At 38.5% G+C, this 19617-nt stretch overlaps 1 protein-coding gene across 1 annotated transcript in view; it reads left to right on the top strand.

Moving 5' to 3' along the window:
- Positions 1-18077, top strand: part of Gabrb2 (gamma-aminobutyric acid type A receptor subunit beta2) — a 238976-nt gene extending 220899 nt beyond the window's left edge. The window contains 2 exon segments of the mRNA XM_047556881.1: positions 13834-13902; positions 13904-18077. Of these exon segments, the coding sequence (XP_047412837.1) occupies positions 13834-13902; positions 13904-14182 (348 nt within the window). The 3' untranslated portion in view covers positions 14183-18077.
- The last annotated feature ends 1540 nt before the right edge of the window (positions 18078-19617 follow it).

Here is a 19617-nt window from a genome sequence, read left to right as displayed (position 1 = left end):
TATCAAGAAAGACTTTTTCTAGGGAAGGAACATTTGAACTGAGATCTGAAAGATGCAAGCCATGAAAGAGTAAGGAAGGATGAATGAGAATCCTGCTGCTCTCAATTATCTAAAGAAGCAAACATTAGGAATTCCTTAGTTCTATTTAGACAGCTTCATATCATTCAGCATCGATTAAGTTCTACTAAGAGAACTGTGTGGACTTTGTCAGTTCTTCTGTTTTGATTAGTCATAAGCCATTCACATTCACTAGGACAACTTTTGATCCATAGTCACACGCCCTTGGCACATAGTTGTCCTGGTTGTGTACAGTGCTTATGAGGACACATTTTAGTTCATTTTGACACAACTGTGGCTTTTAATTATTGCTAAGTCAGTTTTCCTGAGTACTTTTTACAAATATTAAATGTGAGTCTCAACTTACACTTACAGGATTCAGTAATTAGTGAGAATCCACATATCTCAACCAACCCATCTCTGTTCTGGACATCTGTTTTGACATGACCTTCATGTGTCCTCTCATTCAGGAGCCAGGGAAACTCAGATTCTGTAGGAGAGAATTTGAATTTCAGGTCCCCAGCACATTCTGCGGCACTAGCTACTGCTACTTCTTCAGGCTGTAATTTTGAATCATGTTCATGGAAGTCCTGACCATATGATTTGTATTATGTCAGCTTTCTGGTTTCTTGGCCAAATTAGATGAAGAACAGGAGATGGAGGGTAAGATTAGAGAGAGTGACTGTGTCTCTCAGATGTGAAGTGGAGCTGATTATAGTCTAGATGAAATATTTTGAAGTCTGTGGACTGAGATTCTGTTTTTGAGTTAGTATATTCCAGGGAGAAGGAATTGTCAGATTTTAGATGGATTAAAACTTTGGTGCCTTGCCTAAGAGACAGATGTTTCTTTCCTACTAGTTGAAAGCTAGAAATAGTTTATAATTTTCCTCTCACCAAGAGCTGAGGCAGTGAATGGATTGGTATGTCCAAATCCATCTTCATTACTTTATGGAATAAGATTGGGGTCCATTTCAAAAGTCATGGACAAAAGAAAATCATGAGTCCCCCAGTGACCTGGGAAGATTTAAAAGACAGTTTTTAAGTGAATCATGACCTTCTGATTAATTTTGAAATTTAATATGATCAACTTCCACCTTCATTATTTACCATCACAGGCACTGAAAGATTATGATGGGAGGGGAGTGTGGCCGCAGTCCCCCCACCCCAACTCTTAGTGACCTGAGAGCATGTGCAAGTCTCTGGGAAAAACGTGTTACCTCTTCTAAAGGTTATCTGTTCTTCCCCTTCCCTCACCTCTGTGCATTACAGACAGTTGACTTGAATGTCTCCAGCCTTGCAGAAAGACACCAAGCAAGTGTCTTCTTTGGTATTATTAAAGAAGTAGGCTGGGAAATTGTGTTACTCATTGGATGACATGTATAGAAACTTCAGCAAATCATCTCTCATGATGCTTTGAGGTAGATGAACCAGGGAATGAAAAGATAAATCAGGTATCTCCATAAAGCAGGTGATAATGGAACTAAAACAAGCCTTCTCCTTTCAGGACATGAGCTCCCACCTGTTGAAATTTCTGTGAGTTATCAGAATTGCATAGGCAGAGTCTCACATCTACCTCCCTAAAACTTGTCAAAATTAAGGTTTTCAGGCAGTTGTAGTGGAGTGGACCTGTTGTCCCAGCTACTTGGGAGAATGAGGCAGGAGACTCTCTGAGAATCTCTTAATCCCAGAAATTCAGAATCAGCCTGGGCAACAGAGCAGGACCCTGTCTCTTTAAAAAAAAAAAAAATGGTTTTGAGCACCTTGTAAAATCCAACTGCATTCCATACTTTAATAATTCCAATCCTCCTTTAAAGGAAAGAAATGTTCATTAAAATTTACAGATCACAAATAAGCTTCCTTCACTTGTTCCCTATTCAGAGATCTTCAATCTCATCTCAGTCTCTTTTTTCCCCTGTACAATGAAGATGACTCCCTCTATTTGACTTTAATAGAAACTAGTAGCATGTACTTCATTAAATTAAGAAGAGGCACCCAGAAAGGATTCTGGAACATTCTGAAAGAAATTATTCAATTTATCATGCATTTACTTGTTGCGCTTTAACAATATTAAATGTAGCAATTTGAAAAGTACTCTCCTCCAAATTTAACATTCATCCTTCTAAATCAATCCAAATATTCTTTAAAAAAATCAGTGATCTGTAGTTAATATGTCAATCATAATGGATCCCACATAAATTAATAAATTAGAGAAAGGAATCATTCTCTAGAGGAAATTAACTTGTTGCTGTGAGAGTCAAAGGATTAGAAGACACTAAGCCACCCAAACTTAGGGAGGCTGCTTGAGAATTTCTGATGCAGAGGAAGTTTGCTGCTATGAGGTCCCACGTGATGAGGGAAAGAAATGCTAGTGTGGGATCCAAATCCTGATTTGCAAGGGAGCTGCAAGACGACAGGAGTTTTGCCAGGCACATTTTCCTGATCTGTATTTCTTAATGTTATGCCCTAGATTTAAAAAAAAAAAATAGCTGAGTGGTAATTGCAGATTAAATAAACCTGGAAGGCAATTTTTTTAATGTATCTTTTAATTTTTTACAGACTGCATTTTGATTCATTGTGGAAGGCAAATTTTTATAAATTACCTAAAAGCAGTTTGCTACAACAGTGGTGGGACTGAATGCTCGGTTGTGATTTTGACCACTGAAGTGATGTTGGACACTTCAGATTGAAGTGGGCTTCAGGAGGGCTTGTGTTTCCCAGTTTGGTTCAGGACAGGACCAACTTCTTCCTGTTCTCCATTTCACCTGCTTTGCATTTTATATGACCTTCCTCACCCAATTTGAATGGGTGATCCCAGGCTTAGACTAACCTTGTCAGAAATGCAATTTAGCACGTTTTGTCTTGAAGGCTTACTTTGTGTCAAAGGTGGCGGTCAGCATTGCAGATACATAAGGCAGCAAGGCCCATGTCCTGCCCGTGCTTCCCATCTTTGGGGACAGAGTGATTCTGTCAGCTTCCAGAGAGAAGATTGAACTGGTAGAGGGGTGTGCAGAGATTTCCCTTAGCCCACCTACATTTATTTCCTGCTGAAAATACACGGAGGCCCAGATGCAGTAAGCCAGGGTTAGAACCTGTACTCATTACTGAGGTCCGTATTCTTTTCACTCTGCCTTTGGGGTTTGAAAAGGGCAGAAACCTACATAAAAAAAGACCAAAAAGGGTAAGAATGTCAATTTGAAGACAGTTCAAGCTTATCATAGGATTCCTTACTACTGAGGCTGTTAATTACAACTTTCATGTGAAAGTCTTTTCTTCTGGTGTCGTCTGGGAAGGAAAACCTTCCTGTTCTCCTTCTGCTCCTGAGGTCCGCCTCCTACTGCCTCTGAAAACATCATTTTCCCTCAACTCAGTTAACCTAAAGCTTTCCCAAGCTCATTTCATCTCCCTGCTTGACCAGATGGGCTTTTGTGTGTGGGCAGCAGAATCTTTTCACCTTATCACAACTTTAGCGAAGGAGAACCAGACAGGTCACTGATCCATGAAGAATGAATTCATTAATGTGTTTCTTTACTAAAGAGTTTGCTGAGGGTTGAGATGTGTAACCATGAGAATTTAGATATTGAAAATCAAAACGATAAATACATAGCAGCATGTTTTAGAGCTGCCAGGGTCCACTTTGTATTTCTTCATCCTACACGAAGATAATTAGTAGAAAGAGCACAAAGTTGGAATCTGTAAACATAAATTTAAATATTTTCAACTATTTAACTAGCTTTGATGTAGCCAGGAACTTCTGTGTTTTGAGGGTGTTTTAGTCATCTTTGTGTCACTGTGATCAAAAGACCTGACAGAAACAACACAGAGGAGGAAAATTTTATTTTGGCTCATGGTTCCAGAGGTTCAGTTCTCTGCCAACTGACTCCATAGCTCTGGGTCTGAGGTGAGTCCAGTCATAATGGTGGAAGGGCATTGTGGAGGAAAACAGCTCAGGATGTGGCAACCAGGCAACAGAGGGTGCTCCACTCATCAGGGACAAAACAGAACTCCCAAAGGTACAGTCCTGGTGACCCACTGCCTCCCACCACATCCTACCTGCTTATGGTTACCACCCAGTTAACTCGTATTAGTGAATTAATCCATTAAACAAGGTTACATCTGAACATTCTTACATTGTCTCACACATGACCTTTTGGGGAACACCTCTCATATCCAAATTGTAACAGATGGGCAGGATTGTTACAGATTGGTGGTAGTCCTGACTCCATGCTACCAGTCTGGTTTTGTGAGAGGAGGCACTATACAGTAGAAGTAAGGAAGTCAGAGTGAAAAACAAAGTCCCAGCTTTTATTCCTACTGACTTTTATTAAAAATGGCTATCTTTTTATAAGAGTCCAGAAATGACCAGATCCTATGGTACTTGTCTTCCTGTATCTGGATTGTTTCACTTAACATAATCTCCTCTAGGGTAATCCATATTGCTGCAAACACATATAATTATTATATGTCAATTGAAATCTTTTAATTTTTTTTTAGTTGTAGATGAACACAATACCCTGATTTTTTAAAATGTATTTATGTGGTGTTGAGGATTGAACCCAGTGCCCCATGCATGCGAGGCAAGTGCTCTACCACTGAGTCCACAACCCCAGCCCTAAAATGTGTTTTTAAAAGCAAAAAACGAAATCCTTCTATACCAACAGTAACAATAATAAAAACAAAAGACTACCCTCCTGCAACTACCTGGATCCTTCAGCCATGTTCTCCTATATTTCCTTTCCAGTTTTAAACTTCCTCCGTTTGGTTATAATTTCTCTTTTCACTTTGACTCAGAGATTTAAAGAGTCAAAGATGTTGGCCTCTCTTGCTGTCCACCAATCTCTGCTCCACATTCTGGTGGGTGAACTTTCTTTCACCTCTTAGAGCACTGAATGCATGCCAGGTAGTTTCAGAGTGTTTTTCCTCTGGAAAGAGCGCTTTGGATATTCCCACATGGTTAGCAGTTCATTGCCTTAGCAGTTCAAGTCTCACAGGTCACAATGTCATTTCATGGACGATAAAACAAGATCTCCTACCCAGAGTAATTGGAAATCGCACAGTGAGGATTTCTTGGAATTTTACAGTTTCTCACTCTTCTTTTGATGATATGAGAGGTGAATTGGGATTTAAAATTACACCATTCTCCCTTCCCAAGATAAGCTTGTGTGTTGCTGTTCCGCCACGGAGGGATATGATTTGTTTTTCTATATATGACTGTAGGCTATTCTAAGGCCATGTCTTCAGAGCATCTACCTCTCATGGAGAAAGGTGTAGGAAAGAAAGTGGTAAACTTGAAACCAAACCTGGAATTAACTGACTATTTTATGAAAATAAGGCCCACCCTTTGGTGGTTAATGCAGTCTCTTTTAAAAGCAAAACGGAACTCTATTAACCAAACATGTTTCTTTCCTAATTGTGAAAATGTTCGGATGGGGACAAGAAGAAGCAACATAAACCCTCTTAATCCAAAACATTTAATGTGAATTTACCATTGTCAGAACCACCACTGCATGGGGTCATTCTGGAAAATAAGCCAATGCTGCAGGAATGTTCCTCCCTCTACCCAGTAGAGCAGTGGCGTTGGTCAGTGTATAAGCTGCCCTCATTCACAAGGGATCATTGCAGAAGTTTCTGGAATGCGGGTGTGAATCAGTCTATTTCCCAAAACTTAGCACTCGACTCTTGATTGATAAGCACAATTAACCCCAGATAAAGGATAGTTTCAAGAGCAGATTGTTGAATAGCAATCAGGAGACATTCTCTGTGGGCATCAGTCTGCTTAACAGAGCCTCATCAAAATCCATTTCGTCAGGAATGGATGCATAAGTATAAACTTGAGCATGGACAGCAGGTAGTGTAGAACCCTGGACTGAAGGCCCTTAAGGCCTGCCCAGCACTCCTTGCCAAGGTGGTCTACGCACAAGAACAGCGTCTGTCCACTGAGCTCTCTCTTCCTCCCTTTTCACTTCTTTTTCCTTCATTTCCATCTCTCTCACTTCAACTACTCTCGACAAAATCCTCACTTCTCTTTGAATAGGTGAAAATGAATGCGAAGAGAAACAAATTTTTGATGAATATTTTGTTATGTTTTCTAGGACAGTGGAGATATCCCTTCTGATTAGTTATAAGAAAATTGTCTCTCGTTAATGTCCTAATAAAACTAGGGAGAGAGCTGTGGTTTCTCCAGGGTCTTCACAGCTCACGTGAAGAGGAAGATGGGACAGGCTGGTGTGCGTGCTCAGTTTTAAAATGAGCTAAATTCATGAGACATTGGCTGTGCCCTCCTTTTTCTAAAAATTTGTTACCTCAGTATATTCAGATGCACAGCATTCTAAGACAAAACTCATAACTGAGTAAAGTCTCAAGATATCCATTGTACAGTCTGGTAATTAAGAAGAGGAACCATGGGAAAAAAAGATTAAGTACCAGCTCCACTACTTACCAACTGAACTCTGAACAAATCACTAACTACCCCTAATCCTCAAGCTCCTCATTTTTAAAATGGGGACATTAGTAATACCTCTTAGATAGGATTATTGTCAATATCAGGACTAAATGATAATTGCATAAAACCTTTAATACGATGCCTAGTAAATAATAAACAACAGCTACATATGTTCTCTGGGAAAGCTGCTTTTCAGCTGGGAGGTATTCAATTTTGCATTATTTTTCTGGCCTCTGCTGCTTTTTATTTGAAGTCATGGCTTTCTACCATTTTCCATTAGATGAGGGGTTTTCCAAGCATGGACCCTAAACAAACAGCCAAGCTTCACTAGAAACTTGTTAGAAATTAAGATTATTGAAATTCATTCCAGACTTACGGAGTCCATAACTCTGGCAGTGGGGACTGGAGATCTGTTTTAATAAGGCCTCCAGGGGATTCTGACGAACATTCAAGTTTGGGACAATAGTCTATTGCCACTGCTTATTGGGCTTATGTTTTTTTGAGATGCAGAGAATCCTGAGATAAGATCCATCACTTTGAAAGGTTTCAACAACTTTTGAATATGATTTTGTATATGATGTTGGTGATAGTCTATTGCCACTGGCAATAGACTATCACCAACATCATATACAAAACACATTGTGAAAATAAATACCTCAATGGAAGCGATGGAAGGGCAATTATTATTGAATTGAAGAGCAAGCCATGAAAAGTTGTTCTCTTGTTCCATAAACAGTGATGGAGATGAAAAGTAAATAAACTTTAAGGAGTTTCCCTCAAGGCTTTCCTCCTTTGTCCCTTAAACCACTTTTAAGTCTGTCCATCTCCTCTGTTATCTTTGCACTTGACCTGGGAAGATGACTCATAGCACAGTTTATACCTTTTGTTGGGAAAACAAGAACAATAAATAAGATGAAGACAAGAAAACAAAATATAGTCCATGTAACAACCTAGGAACTGTTGGGTTCTTAAGTCCCAGCCAAAAATATTGACGCCCTACTCTGTGCAACATACTGAAGATGATATTGTTTTAATGGGTCTCCTTCATTCCAATTTGAGTAAGGAAAAACAATATTATGCAAGTGAAATTCCTCTGATTTCTTTCCTGCTCTGTCTGAATTGCAGAGTTGTTGAAACCTTTCAAAGTGATGGATCGTTTCTCAGGATTCTCTGCATCTCAAAAAAACATAAGCCCAACTCCTGATGGTTTGAGAAAGAAAGCAGGGGAACAGAGAAAGAGAGAGGAATAAGAAGGAAGCGAAGGAGGGAGAAGAAGAGGAGGAAAGAGAGGGAGAGAGGAAAAGAAATAAGGAGGAAGGGAGGAATGTGCTTGCTTAGTGTCAGCAAATCAGACATGGGCAGATGCAGAAAGATAGTAGCATCCAGCTGAGAACTCTCTTTTGATTCTAAGATAGAATCTGCCTTCACTGTTAAAATATCTCAGTAGAATGTGTAGATTCAGGGCCATGTGCTTCTAGATGCAAACCCAGGGTCAGCATTTGAGAGTCTTCACTTTGGTGTGTCTATCTGAATGATCATTGCCACATGGCATTGGCTCAGAAAAGACATCTGCCCCTCCCTGAGCCAATCATGGTGTCAGGAGTGCTCTGGCTGGTGAACACCCCACCAGAGCCACAGGAACTAAGAATGGGAAAGTTGTGGTTTTCCTGACAGCTCTTGGAATGAGTGAGCCTTATGAGCAGCCACAATCCAGATGTTTTCTCTCCTTTCTGAAAGTGTTGAAGTTGACAGAACTTTAGTCAACTTTTAGTGACATTTAATTCCTAACACGCTCACCATGCCTCAGTAAGAAAAATTTGCAAGATTCCAGATGACATTCCCTGCCATATACTGAGAGGGTCTTCTTTTATGAGCTCTGAACTGTTGCTGGGTATCTGGGCTGCTGCCATGTCTCAGGATGGCCGAGTGAAAGACTCCTGAGTCTAACTTCTGCTCTGCCAATTTATTCACTGTGTGAACTTGTATTAAGTTTCCTAACCTCTCTGTTTCTTCTTTCCAAGCTAGAAATGTTTTATGCCTGCCCTACAGGGGTACTGGGATAACCAAAGGGGATCAGTTTACAAGTTCTTAGTCATAGCTTCTAGGTACTACATGCTAGCTATCCTTCCCTGGAGTAAGAATGGGGCATCTGTTGTGAAATGGAAGTGGTTCATGGCACCATGACAATAAAGCTTCCAAATTTCAGGCACCTGGAGCATGCTGCTCTAGAAAGAGAACCGTGTAACTAGAGGCAGAAACCTTGGAGCAGGGAAGGAACTCAAGAAGTGGTCCCATGAATTTCCAGTCTTCAGACTGGTATTGCAAACTTAAGTCCATCTTACTGATGCCTCACAAAGAGATTGAGTTACCAAAGTAAAATAAAGAATTGGTTTCATTTATCTAGTGTATGCTAAGAATATGCCAGAAGTTTGGGGACATGATGAATTAGACAGACCTTGTGTGTGCCCTTATTAGAAATATGATCTGAGCCAGGTGTGGTGGCACATGCCTGTAATCCCAGCAACTTGGTAGGCTGAAGCAGGAGGATCCTGAATTCAAAGCCAGCCTCAGCAACTTAGTGAGGCCCTAAGCAACTTAGGGAGATCCTGTGTCAAAATAAAATACAAAAAGGGCTGGGGATGGGACTCAGTGGTTAGCACCCCTGGGTTCAATCCCCCATACCAAAAAAAAAAAAAAAAAAAAAAATATATATATATATATATGTGTGTGTGTGTGTGTGTGTGTATGTATATGTATATGTATATATGTGTATATATATGTGTATATATGTATATATACATTCATATGTACACGTGTGTGTGTGTGTGTGTGTGGTGTGTGTATCTGACAGGTATGAAACAAATGTAATTCCCCATAACCAGCATTTAATGGAATTTCAAAGTGTCATGAGGAAAGACACGTCAGACCCTCCCGACTCTGCCACACCAGCACAGACAATGTCTTTCTGGGGCCTTGGCCTCTGGGCTCCTTTTTCTTCTGAGGTTAGGGTGAAGCTGGTGGGCTCTGTGAACCTGGACACCTAGTACTGTCTATCAGCATGTTGCTCCCTCTTCACCTAGGAAGTGAAATGCAGTTTCTGTTTCTTACAACTGAAAATAATTTGGTCTAGATTTATTTACCATATTCAGTTTATTTATTTATGTTCGGTAACAAAAACATATAGTATTTAATAGCTACTAATCCTTGTTCTCAGCACTTTACAGAAACCATGAATGGAAGCAAGGATTTTTTTTTTTAATTATGATTGTTTCAAAGTTCTGGTTTGTTTATCTGTCGATGACATTTAACAACACGGCAGTAGAAGATCGAATGTAATCATTCAATGAATATCTATTGCATTTTTATAAAGAGATCAGTTACAATTTTTTGCTATGTTCAAAGTAGGGCTAAGTACTTTTTCCATGTACTGTGATTTATTTCTTAAAACATCCCCAGTGGACTGGAATCAGTATTTTCCCCACTCTACATCTGAGTAAACTCTATATCAGAGAAGTTGAATGATTTTCCCAAGGGTCTCAAAGCTGTCACCCCAGAATCAAATCCTGGGTTGTCTGAGTCCAGAACTCAGAGATTGGAGCCACATCCTTCATTCCCCTCCTAATAGGCAACAGGTGCAATCCCAGGTGTTGACTGAACCACCTGTGCTAGTAGAGAAATTGGTCCTTCAAGGAAATACAGGATGGGATAATCCAAGCAGTGTCTTGCGCCTTCACTATGATGTGCAGCCTAATGAACTACAACTGGCTTCGTTCTGTCCCTGTTGAGAGGTTAATTACCTATGAAGATGGTTATACCTTAACCCTCTCCACAGCTCCCTGGTTATGCATAGGGAATTTCTAGAGAAATGTTACTTTTCTTGTTCAGGTTTATTTGTTCCTTGACTATTAATGGCCTTAATTGAGTCTATACAAGGCTTATGTTAAGGATGAAGTATTATAATGATGTGACTCACCCCAAGGAGCAGCAGCACCTCATTAGTTGATGTTACTGTTCAATACATCTTCTCTGGCACCGACACACTCCCACTGCCACCTGACCAGATGTCCAGTAGGGATGGCATGATTAGCTTTACCCACAGAAAGGCCAGTCCCCATCCCTTGTCCAGAACATCAAATTTATTCATTCAATTAATGTCTATTGTATTTTTATAACGAGATTGGTTGTAAATTTTTGAGACCTTACATAGTGCAAGGCTGGGCAACTATAAATACCCTTATCTTTGGGTGGGGAGCATGGTTATGTATTTTTTTTCCTATTCTTTTTATGTCATTGGAACCTGTATATATCCTACTTCATTAACAGCATGATGTAACAATTAATTTTGTTTAGTGCTTTATTGTCTCAGGTTCTTCTCATATATTTTAATTCAGTTAGTCTCCCAAAATCTCATTTTTAGATACCAATATAGTTGAAGAAACCTAAATCCAGAGACATTTATTTTTCCCAGGTGACAAATAACAAATGGTTGACCCAAAGTACAGTCTTTTGACTCCAAAGCCAGTTCTTTCTGGAGACTGTTACTACCTTCGGGGACCCTGCCACGATGCTAACTTCCCCTAAACTGCATCTAGAATATTTAGCAGTGTCAGGCACACTGAGGATGTTTAATCAATAACTTGTTAATTTGTGAAATGGGTAAATAAGTCAATAAGACTTCAGGAATTTTCTAAATGAGCTTTTGAATTCTGTAAGCAATAAGATGGGAACCCACTAAGATTAAATGAATTATCCAAGGATCATTTGTTTTAAACCTGGAACAAGTTTCCCCTCACAGTAGTCCATTGCCTATAGTTTCCATTGTGGTTGTTACTGTTGTTGATACTTTTAACTCAGCCAATTCTGGTATCAACTCATATATTCTTATTATAGTTGCTCAGTAAAAAAGCAATAGTCCTGGTGTTTGAGACGGGGAGAGTCCTGAGTATCATCATGCACAGTGGTCAAAGGGATGTTTGCTAAAAAAATATTTTCTAGGTGATTAAAAAAAGAGTTAACAACCCAGAGAAGAACAGAACAATAAGCACATTATTGAAATAGCAAGGAGCAATAGGTGTTCCATTTCCACCAGCTTTGTGTTTTTGGGTTTTGGAATATGGTACCCTCCCACTTCTCCCCTTTGAATTTTAATGATCAAGGTTTGAGTCCCAGTTCCATTTAGTATCTGGAAGTTTGATGAATGCCTTCAGCTATAAACTGGGAGAAGAATGCCTTTTAAGAGTATGATTATGAGCCTCAGGCAAGCAGTTGCTGCCAAGAACTGGAAAACAGCACCAGCCTTTAACTGTTTCTTTGCTTCCCTGGGGATCAGGAATCCATCACTAAAACCACTAATCGGCCTTTTCTTTCAAAATTTATTTAGTTTAGTTTCCAGGTCTTAGAAATGTTTAAAATTAATTTTAATAATATATTTGTTTATTTTTTTCACTATGCAAAATGCTACCATAATAAACATACAGACTAGCTGATCAAGGGGCAGATTAATTGGTCAACTAATATATTCCAGCATGTTCTATATTTTATAACTTCTGTTTCTCAAAAGATTTTAGATTTTAATTTATAATTCAGGGCCAGTAAAACACATTTGAAAAATAATTGTTAACATATAAACCTTTTTTGCTATCTACATAATTCATGAAGCTCAGAACATTGAATTTTCCAATTAAATGTTTTGGTAACCTTGTTTCCATGTGTCATTGGTGACTATCACTGTTCATTTTTTTCTTTACTTTGTAAATCCAAAATTTTAATGGCAATTGGTATATCCTTATTCTCTACCAAAATAAATATAGTCTATTATTAATGATAACTTGATATGGCTAGGTTTTATCATATGTAACAAGTGAGCCTTTTAAAATTAAGGCACCCTAGGGCTGGGGAAATAGCTCAGCTGGTAGAGTGCTTGCCTCGCAAGCCTGAGTTCGATCCCCAGTACCACAAAAAAAAAAAGAAAAAGAAAAAAAAAGTTAAGGCACCCTAATCTTAACACAGCACAAAGCATTATATAATTTAATGTTTGAGAATCGTGATGTCAGTATTCATCCTTTACTTTTCACTCTGCAAGAAGAAATCATCTAGAGCCGAGCACAGTGGCACACACCTGCAATCACAGAGGCTTGGGAGGCTGAGACAGGAGGATTGGGGAGTTCACAGGCAGCCTCAGCAAAAGTGAGATGCTAAGTAACTGGTGAGACCCTGTCTCTAAATAAAAGACAAAATAGGACTGGGGATGTGGCTCAGTGTTTCAGTGTCCCTGAGTTCAATCCCCAGTAACCCAAAAAAAACAAAAAACAAAAGAAAAAAAAATAAAATAAAAGAAGAATGCATCAAGAGAGATGAATCAGGTCTGGCTTTGTAGCTCAATGGTAGAGAGCTTGCCTAGCACATGTGAGGCACTGGGTTTGATCCTCAGTCTCATGTAAAAAATAAATAAATAAAATAAAGGAATTGTGTCCATCTACAAGCAGAAAACATTTTAAAAAGAGAGTTGAATTAAGAGAGTTCAACTGAGCAAGTCCACTCTGGACATGCTCTCTTCTCTAATCCTGTCCCTTTCTCTTCCCTTTCAATCCCGTCCCTCCCCAGACTCACACCTCTACCTCCAACTGTCTGTTTGTTATCCTTTTATTTTCAAATTCCTTGTTCTGAATTCCCTTGTGTTCTGGCAAGTCACATGTGGCCTGTTTTATACTGCTCAAAATGATTCCTTTACCTTATTTATATTGACATTGCAAATTTAAGGTGACATCTCTTCTGTGGGTGTTAAAAAGTATCAACGAAATGAAATTATATGAAGAAGTGCTTGTCATATATAGTCAGTCCTTGAGAGTTACCTGCTATTTTTACTTCAGGTTTTGTCATTAATCTATCATCAGGCAACTATTATGAGCATAATTCTGTAATTCACTACCTGACTTCATCTCCTACCTACTATAGTTTAATACTTTATATGTTCATATAAAGACTACAAATTCTTTAAAGCATGTCCTGCCTTCCAGTTCTTTGCGTACCCTGAACAAATAATGATAGCGGTACTAGCAGCAGTCTATTCTGTATTATAAAATTGCATAATTACTACAATTCTCCAGGGATGGATTATCACACCACTGCATAGATTGGAAAATTGAAAATCAGTGAGCTTAGGGAGATGGAAGGAACCACACTTCAAACTCCAGAATGGAATAGCAAAGCTAGCTAGTTGTCTTTCCCACTATGACAAATTCAGCCCTAAGTGTTCCTAATGCAGTTCCTTGCATTGTAAGCACCAACAAAGGCTTATTACTATTTTGGTTGTCTTTTCTGCTTCTTCTCCCTTGCAGATGGACCCCCACGAAAACATCTTACTGAGCACGCTGGAGATAAAAAACGAAATGGCCACATCGGAGGCAGGTGATGGGACTCGGGGACCCCAGGAGCACCATGATGGCCTACGATGCCTCCAACATCCAGTACCGGAAAGCCGGGTTGCCCAGGCATAGTTTTGGCCGAAATGCTCTGGAACGACACGTGGCACAGAAGAAAAGTCGCCTGCGGAGACGCGCCTCGCAGCTGAAGATCACCATCCCCGACTTGACTGATGTGAACGCCATAGATCGGTGGTCCCGCATATTCTTTCCAGTGGTTTTTTCCTTCTTCAACATTGTCTATTGGCTTTATTACGTGAACTAAAACATGGCCTCCCACAGGAATCAAGGACTAGATTCCTCCTCAGAACAGTTGTACAGCCTGACGTAAGACTTGGAAAACACATCAATCCAGGACAAAAGTGATGCTAAAATACCTTAGTTGCTGGCCTATCCTGTGGTCCATTTCATACCATTTGGGTTGCTTCTTCTAAGTAATGAATACACTAAGGTCCTTGTGGTTTTCCAGATAAAATGCAAATGATTTGTACCCATGATGGCGAGATTGAGCTTGAGCATTCCATTTTATCTGCATAGTATGCAGCTACTCAGAGGGGAATCATTGAGAAGATGGTCTGAGTAGGCTCAATAGCATTGTCAGTCATTTTCCTAAGACGTGGTCACATCCAGATACTCTCTGTGTTCATTTTCAAGGTTGGCATGCAGTTGAGATGGCACTGTGCTCACGGAACACTCTCAGCAATACCATGCACACATGTTAATTTGAGATGGTCTGTGCCTGTGTTATCAAGGTGATCGTAGTGTCATGGGGAGATAATGGCCACTGAACTGGTAGATTCTCGTATAGTTGGAGCAGGATTAGGGTGCGGAGACAAAGGGACTGGGGTCAAGGCAGAGACTCAGTCAACCAATTTGACCATTGTCTGTGTTCGAGCTTTGAGAATTAACTAGGATGTCTTTCATTTTGGCATTTAGAGGTAGGGACTCTTCTGAACATTATCATACATGGAAGCCAAAAAGAATATTTTGCAAAAAGCTATTTCCTAGGTGGATAAAATAAGAGTTAACAACACAGAGCAAAGTCAAAAATCCAGAAATGAGTGTTGTAACAAATTTAAAGCAAGCAAGCATAACCCTTATCACCTTCCCACAACATCTGGCCTGTGCATACTGTGTCCAGTGGCAAAGGGTAGAGAAAGAGGGATTTATTTTCTAGCATTATGAGAGATTGACAGCATATCTAAAGAGGTTTTTATACTTTATATAATCAGAATACATCCAGGGAATAGGAAAGTTAGTGGAACTAGAAGTATCTTAGATGTTCAGGTTAGATTGGAAGTCATGCGGAACTGTAGAGACACAGGCATGGCTAAAACACAGGTTATCTTCCTTAGAGAGTGCCAGGTGTCTCTGCAACATTTCCCTCTAAGTTTATTTTTTGAATTTAATAGGGTATTTCAAAAAGAGGATTTGTTCATTGCTTTAAAGGATTAATGGTCCTCTTCAGCTTTTCTTGCTTCCAAAATTCTGATAACATTCTTAGGAGACAGGCACAGTAAGCCTTTGGGAGGCCACGTGAACTATGTTTTCATATGTGCAATGAAGTTCACCTTTATATTTTTGAAAGCAAACAATACTTTAAAGAGTATGTGCATGAAAAGAGTTTGTGGGTTCACTGGGTTTGATTTTCTTAAGGGTGCTTCCACTCTGTCTATTGCGATCTGCTTAATCAAGAAAAATTTGAAAGCTAGAGAACAATAGGATAACAACAGAGCCACATTAATGTGTTGAAAGTAATGAGCCTCCGTTGATATTGCAGGAAAATATATAACTGATAGTTAAGTTGATGTGGTGTATTGGTTTTATTCTATTTTAAATTACTCCATTTGCTTCTTTTTATACTACTTGGACATATGCATTCATATGTTGGACAGAAATGACAATCGGCTGATAATATTTTATTCCTATCAATGTGAGGCTCATATTTTGCTTTTCGTGTAGAAAATAGTGAATGGCTAAATTTTCTGTAAAGTTGATTTGACTGAACTTTTTCTCATAAGATGACTTTGCCTTTTCTACTTAGAAAACAAAAGTCTCCTCTTTTCAAAGTAACATTCCTAATCATGCATATGAGCCAAGGCCAGTTACCTTCTTGTGGATAAAATGTGTGTTTTCTTCCCCCTGTGATTCAATAGTTTGGAATATTATGGAGTCCTGTTGCTCTTCTGCTCCAACTATTAGAGAAAAACAACATAAGAAAATAAAAAGTTTGTCATTCAACTTTCTGAATTTGCCCCAAGGTGGGATGAAATTTTTTTCATCAGACTTCCCTAGAAAGTCTGGCTCTCATTTTCCATTACATACTTGAACACCTCTGAGTATAATCTCTGGGCAGAATCTGACCAAGGCTCTTCCCTGTAGGCTCAGAGTAGAGATTTCTCAAGTTTCTCCAGGGACATGCTTTTTCCTAGGCAATCATTTATTGGACATCACACTAATAAAAGTGCCTGCCCCTTGTGGCCAGGGGGTAAAGTTTGAGTAGAAATAACAGGAAGGAGCATATCAATAACTCAGGGGCACAAGTCTAAAACGTCACTTCAGAAAAATTTTTCTAGACATAACTCAGAGCCCAAGTCTAGAAGCAGGCTCTGATTTGCATTTTCCATAAAAGCCATAAAAATTCTTAATATTGTCATTTATGATTACAACAAAATTTTGGATGTCCAGGCAAGTCAACAATCTAAATCATTGCAGAGGGATACATCTTCATAGCATGAGCCTCAGATGCATATGACCAGGAATTCATTTCTGCTCTCAGTGATGTAAAGAAACTAGGCAAAGGAAAAAAGATGGAACCTCAGAATGTATGTCATAGATCAAAAGTCATATATTGGTACTCAGTAAACATAGATAGAAAAAAACCTGACTCATTCTGTCCAGAAATAACAGTAGATGTAGAATTTATTCTAAGCTACATGTTTAGTTGAATTTGAGTACAGTCATCAAATGCAAGGAAGGGTGCTAGGCCTGATAAATCCAGACAACTAGTCAGCTTGGTAGCCAGTAGTTAAACTAAAGGACCACAAAGGTGTGTTTTTGCAATTCTGATATGGTATTACTATCAGTTTATACATATGTATAGTTTTTCTTTTGATTATAAAACTGCAAGATAGCCAGCAATTAAGGTGTTTTCTCATCTTTGTGAAATTCATAGGCAATCTGACTCTAAAATGCACAGTCTAAATGAAATCTTTGATCTCAACCTGTATATATATATTGTACATGACTGCTAGTAGGTATGAAATGCACTTCAGAATTGAAAACTCATGCAACATAATCATGTGTTTGCAAAGGAATGTTACAATTCTTTCTACTGCAATTCAATAACAGGGGAAAAGACTCAAGAAGTGCCATCTAGACCTTTTCTCATGTCTTCAAAAGCAGTGCTAAGTAAAATATTACTACTACTACTGATGATGATGATTTGTAAACCAAAAGACTTTACCTTCTAGCATTAGGAATACAAAAAAAAAAAAACTCATCAGCTTACAAAAGCACAACACGTAAAGAAAGTGCAGTGGAACGCATGCATAATGGAGAAAGGAACCACGTTTATTTTAAGCAAGACCTGCATTAAATTGGCAACTAAGACGATTCCCATTTTCTATAGGTAACTGTGCTCCAGTTTTATGATTAACTTCATATTCAAAATCAGAAACCGCAAGACAACATCAACAAACACAGGTCTTACAACATATCTACATGTGTATATGTGTATATATAAATCCATGTAAACATACATGCATATATATGCATCCATATGTTGGAAAACAAAAGGAATAAGCTAATACATTTTGTTTCCTTCACCAAACCAGTGTATATGTATTTTTAATTTAGCAACCAACAATCAACATACTGAAATAAGTAATACAGGGTACTGAGCATTTCTCATATCAACGCATCAATGCCCACGGTTCTTATGAACCTTTGCAGAGTTTGACACTACAATAGTACTGTACCTCGGAACATCCAAGTTAACTAGTTCTCACATTGCCTGTCTAATTGCTCTTTTTCAAGGATACAAACAACATTGTCCATCAGTGATTTAAAAGCAAAAATGTCTTAAGAAAATGGAAAATGATAAAAAAAATTCCTCCCCGGAGGAGAAAAAAAAAAAAATGAAACAAAACCCCACCCTGTTGGTTAGGGAAAAATACAACTGTAGCAATCATGCCGTTTCGCTAAGTGTACAAAGTACATGTTACGTGAGCAACCATGACTTTCACTGAGAGTGTGTAAATACTAAAACAGATTTCTTAAATATTTTTAACTTCTAATTTGTATTTTATGGTAAGGCAACGTGCTAATTCTGTTTATGGCTTCAGTTGATGTGTTATAATACTATGTAAATAATCAAACATGCTGTAAATGAATAGTCAATAGATACAAATAACTGTTGTTGTTGTTTTTTTCTGAATTTTTTGTTTGTATTTACTAAGTACAGTTACTGGAGTGCCCCAGCAGAGTAATTTAAACACCCTTTTGCATACATGGTTTGGGAATCCCAGACAGAAGGGTTTCAGTTCGCACACACATGCACACATACACACACACGCACAAACATTCGTAATCTTTCGCTCCCCTCTAGTTCACTTCCTCTCCCTCTCCCTGTGCTGTGAGAAACCCAGTAGTGTTTTCTGTAGTCAGTTTGAAAAACAAGAGCTAGCCTTATAAACAGCAAATGGAAAGAAGGAGAAATTATTATTGATAACTTAATAGAGTTTTTTTTTAATATGTCAGACTACTAGAAACCAAAGTTGGCAAATTAAATATTAGTTTTCAAAAAGCAAAACTTTGCATTGATGGCACTACAGAAAATAAAAATGCTTATTCATACCAGCTCCAGAAAATTGCTACACACAATGCACACTAGAAGGTTTTTTTTTTTTTTTCTTTTAAACAGTAGCCTTTTTGTCCATAGATAGTATTGTTCCTTTCAACCAAAGATGCCAGAATTATTTTTTAAAAGGGGGGGGAAAAAAAAAACGGGAAATGGGGGGGGGGGAGACACTGCTTCACACCAAAGGTTTACAAAACATTTTCCAAATGCACTAGGAAGATTGTAGAAACTAGTAAGGAGGCAGCAGAATGCTCATAAAGATACTTCCCTAAAGACATGATTTTTAAAAGTGGGGGTGGGTGGGGGAAACACTCTTAAATAGCTTAGTTTTTAGAAAATGAAGTAGAATATTGCTGTAGATGTTAAAATTTCTGACATCGAATTTTAATTTGCTTCAAGAAGTGCTTTTGTGATAAATATGATCCAAAATGATAAAAAACAAAATTTTTATGTTCTTTGAGTTCCTAAACCAAATGTCACTCCCCTGTCACATTGTCCTCTAATCTGATGCCATATCTATGTCCTTGCACCATTTGAAACAAGTTGACAGTTCCCTCAGCTTATATTATTTTTTGGTTCAATAATTAGAATTCAGCCATGGTAATTTTAACCATAATTAACTCAAACAAAGTTGCCTATAATTAGTTCCATACATTTTTAATTTTCCTTTGCATGGGTGTTTAAATAGTTCTGTTATAAATACTGTCCCTGCATAGTTCTGAACTGTCCTTTTATAAAAGTGATATTCTAGTTTCTTCACAATGTAGTGATTATCAGCCTTACTGATGACCTAATAGCCTTTCTTAACATGCACATAATGCACATTTTCCAATGTCTAC

This window comes from Sciurus carolinensis, chromosome 6, assembly GCF_902686445.1.
Source record: "Sciurus carolinensis chromosome 6, mSciCar1.2, whole genome shotgun sequence".
Taxonomy (NCBI): Eukaryota; Metazoa; Chordata; class Mammalia; order Rodentia; family Sciuridae; genus Sciurus; species Sciurus carolinensis.
This window is presented reverse-complemented; position numbering and strand designations above follow the sequence as displayed.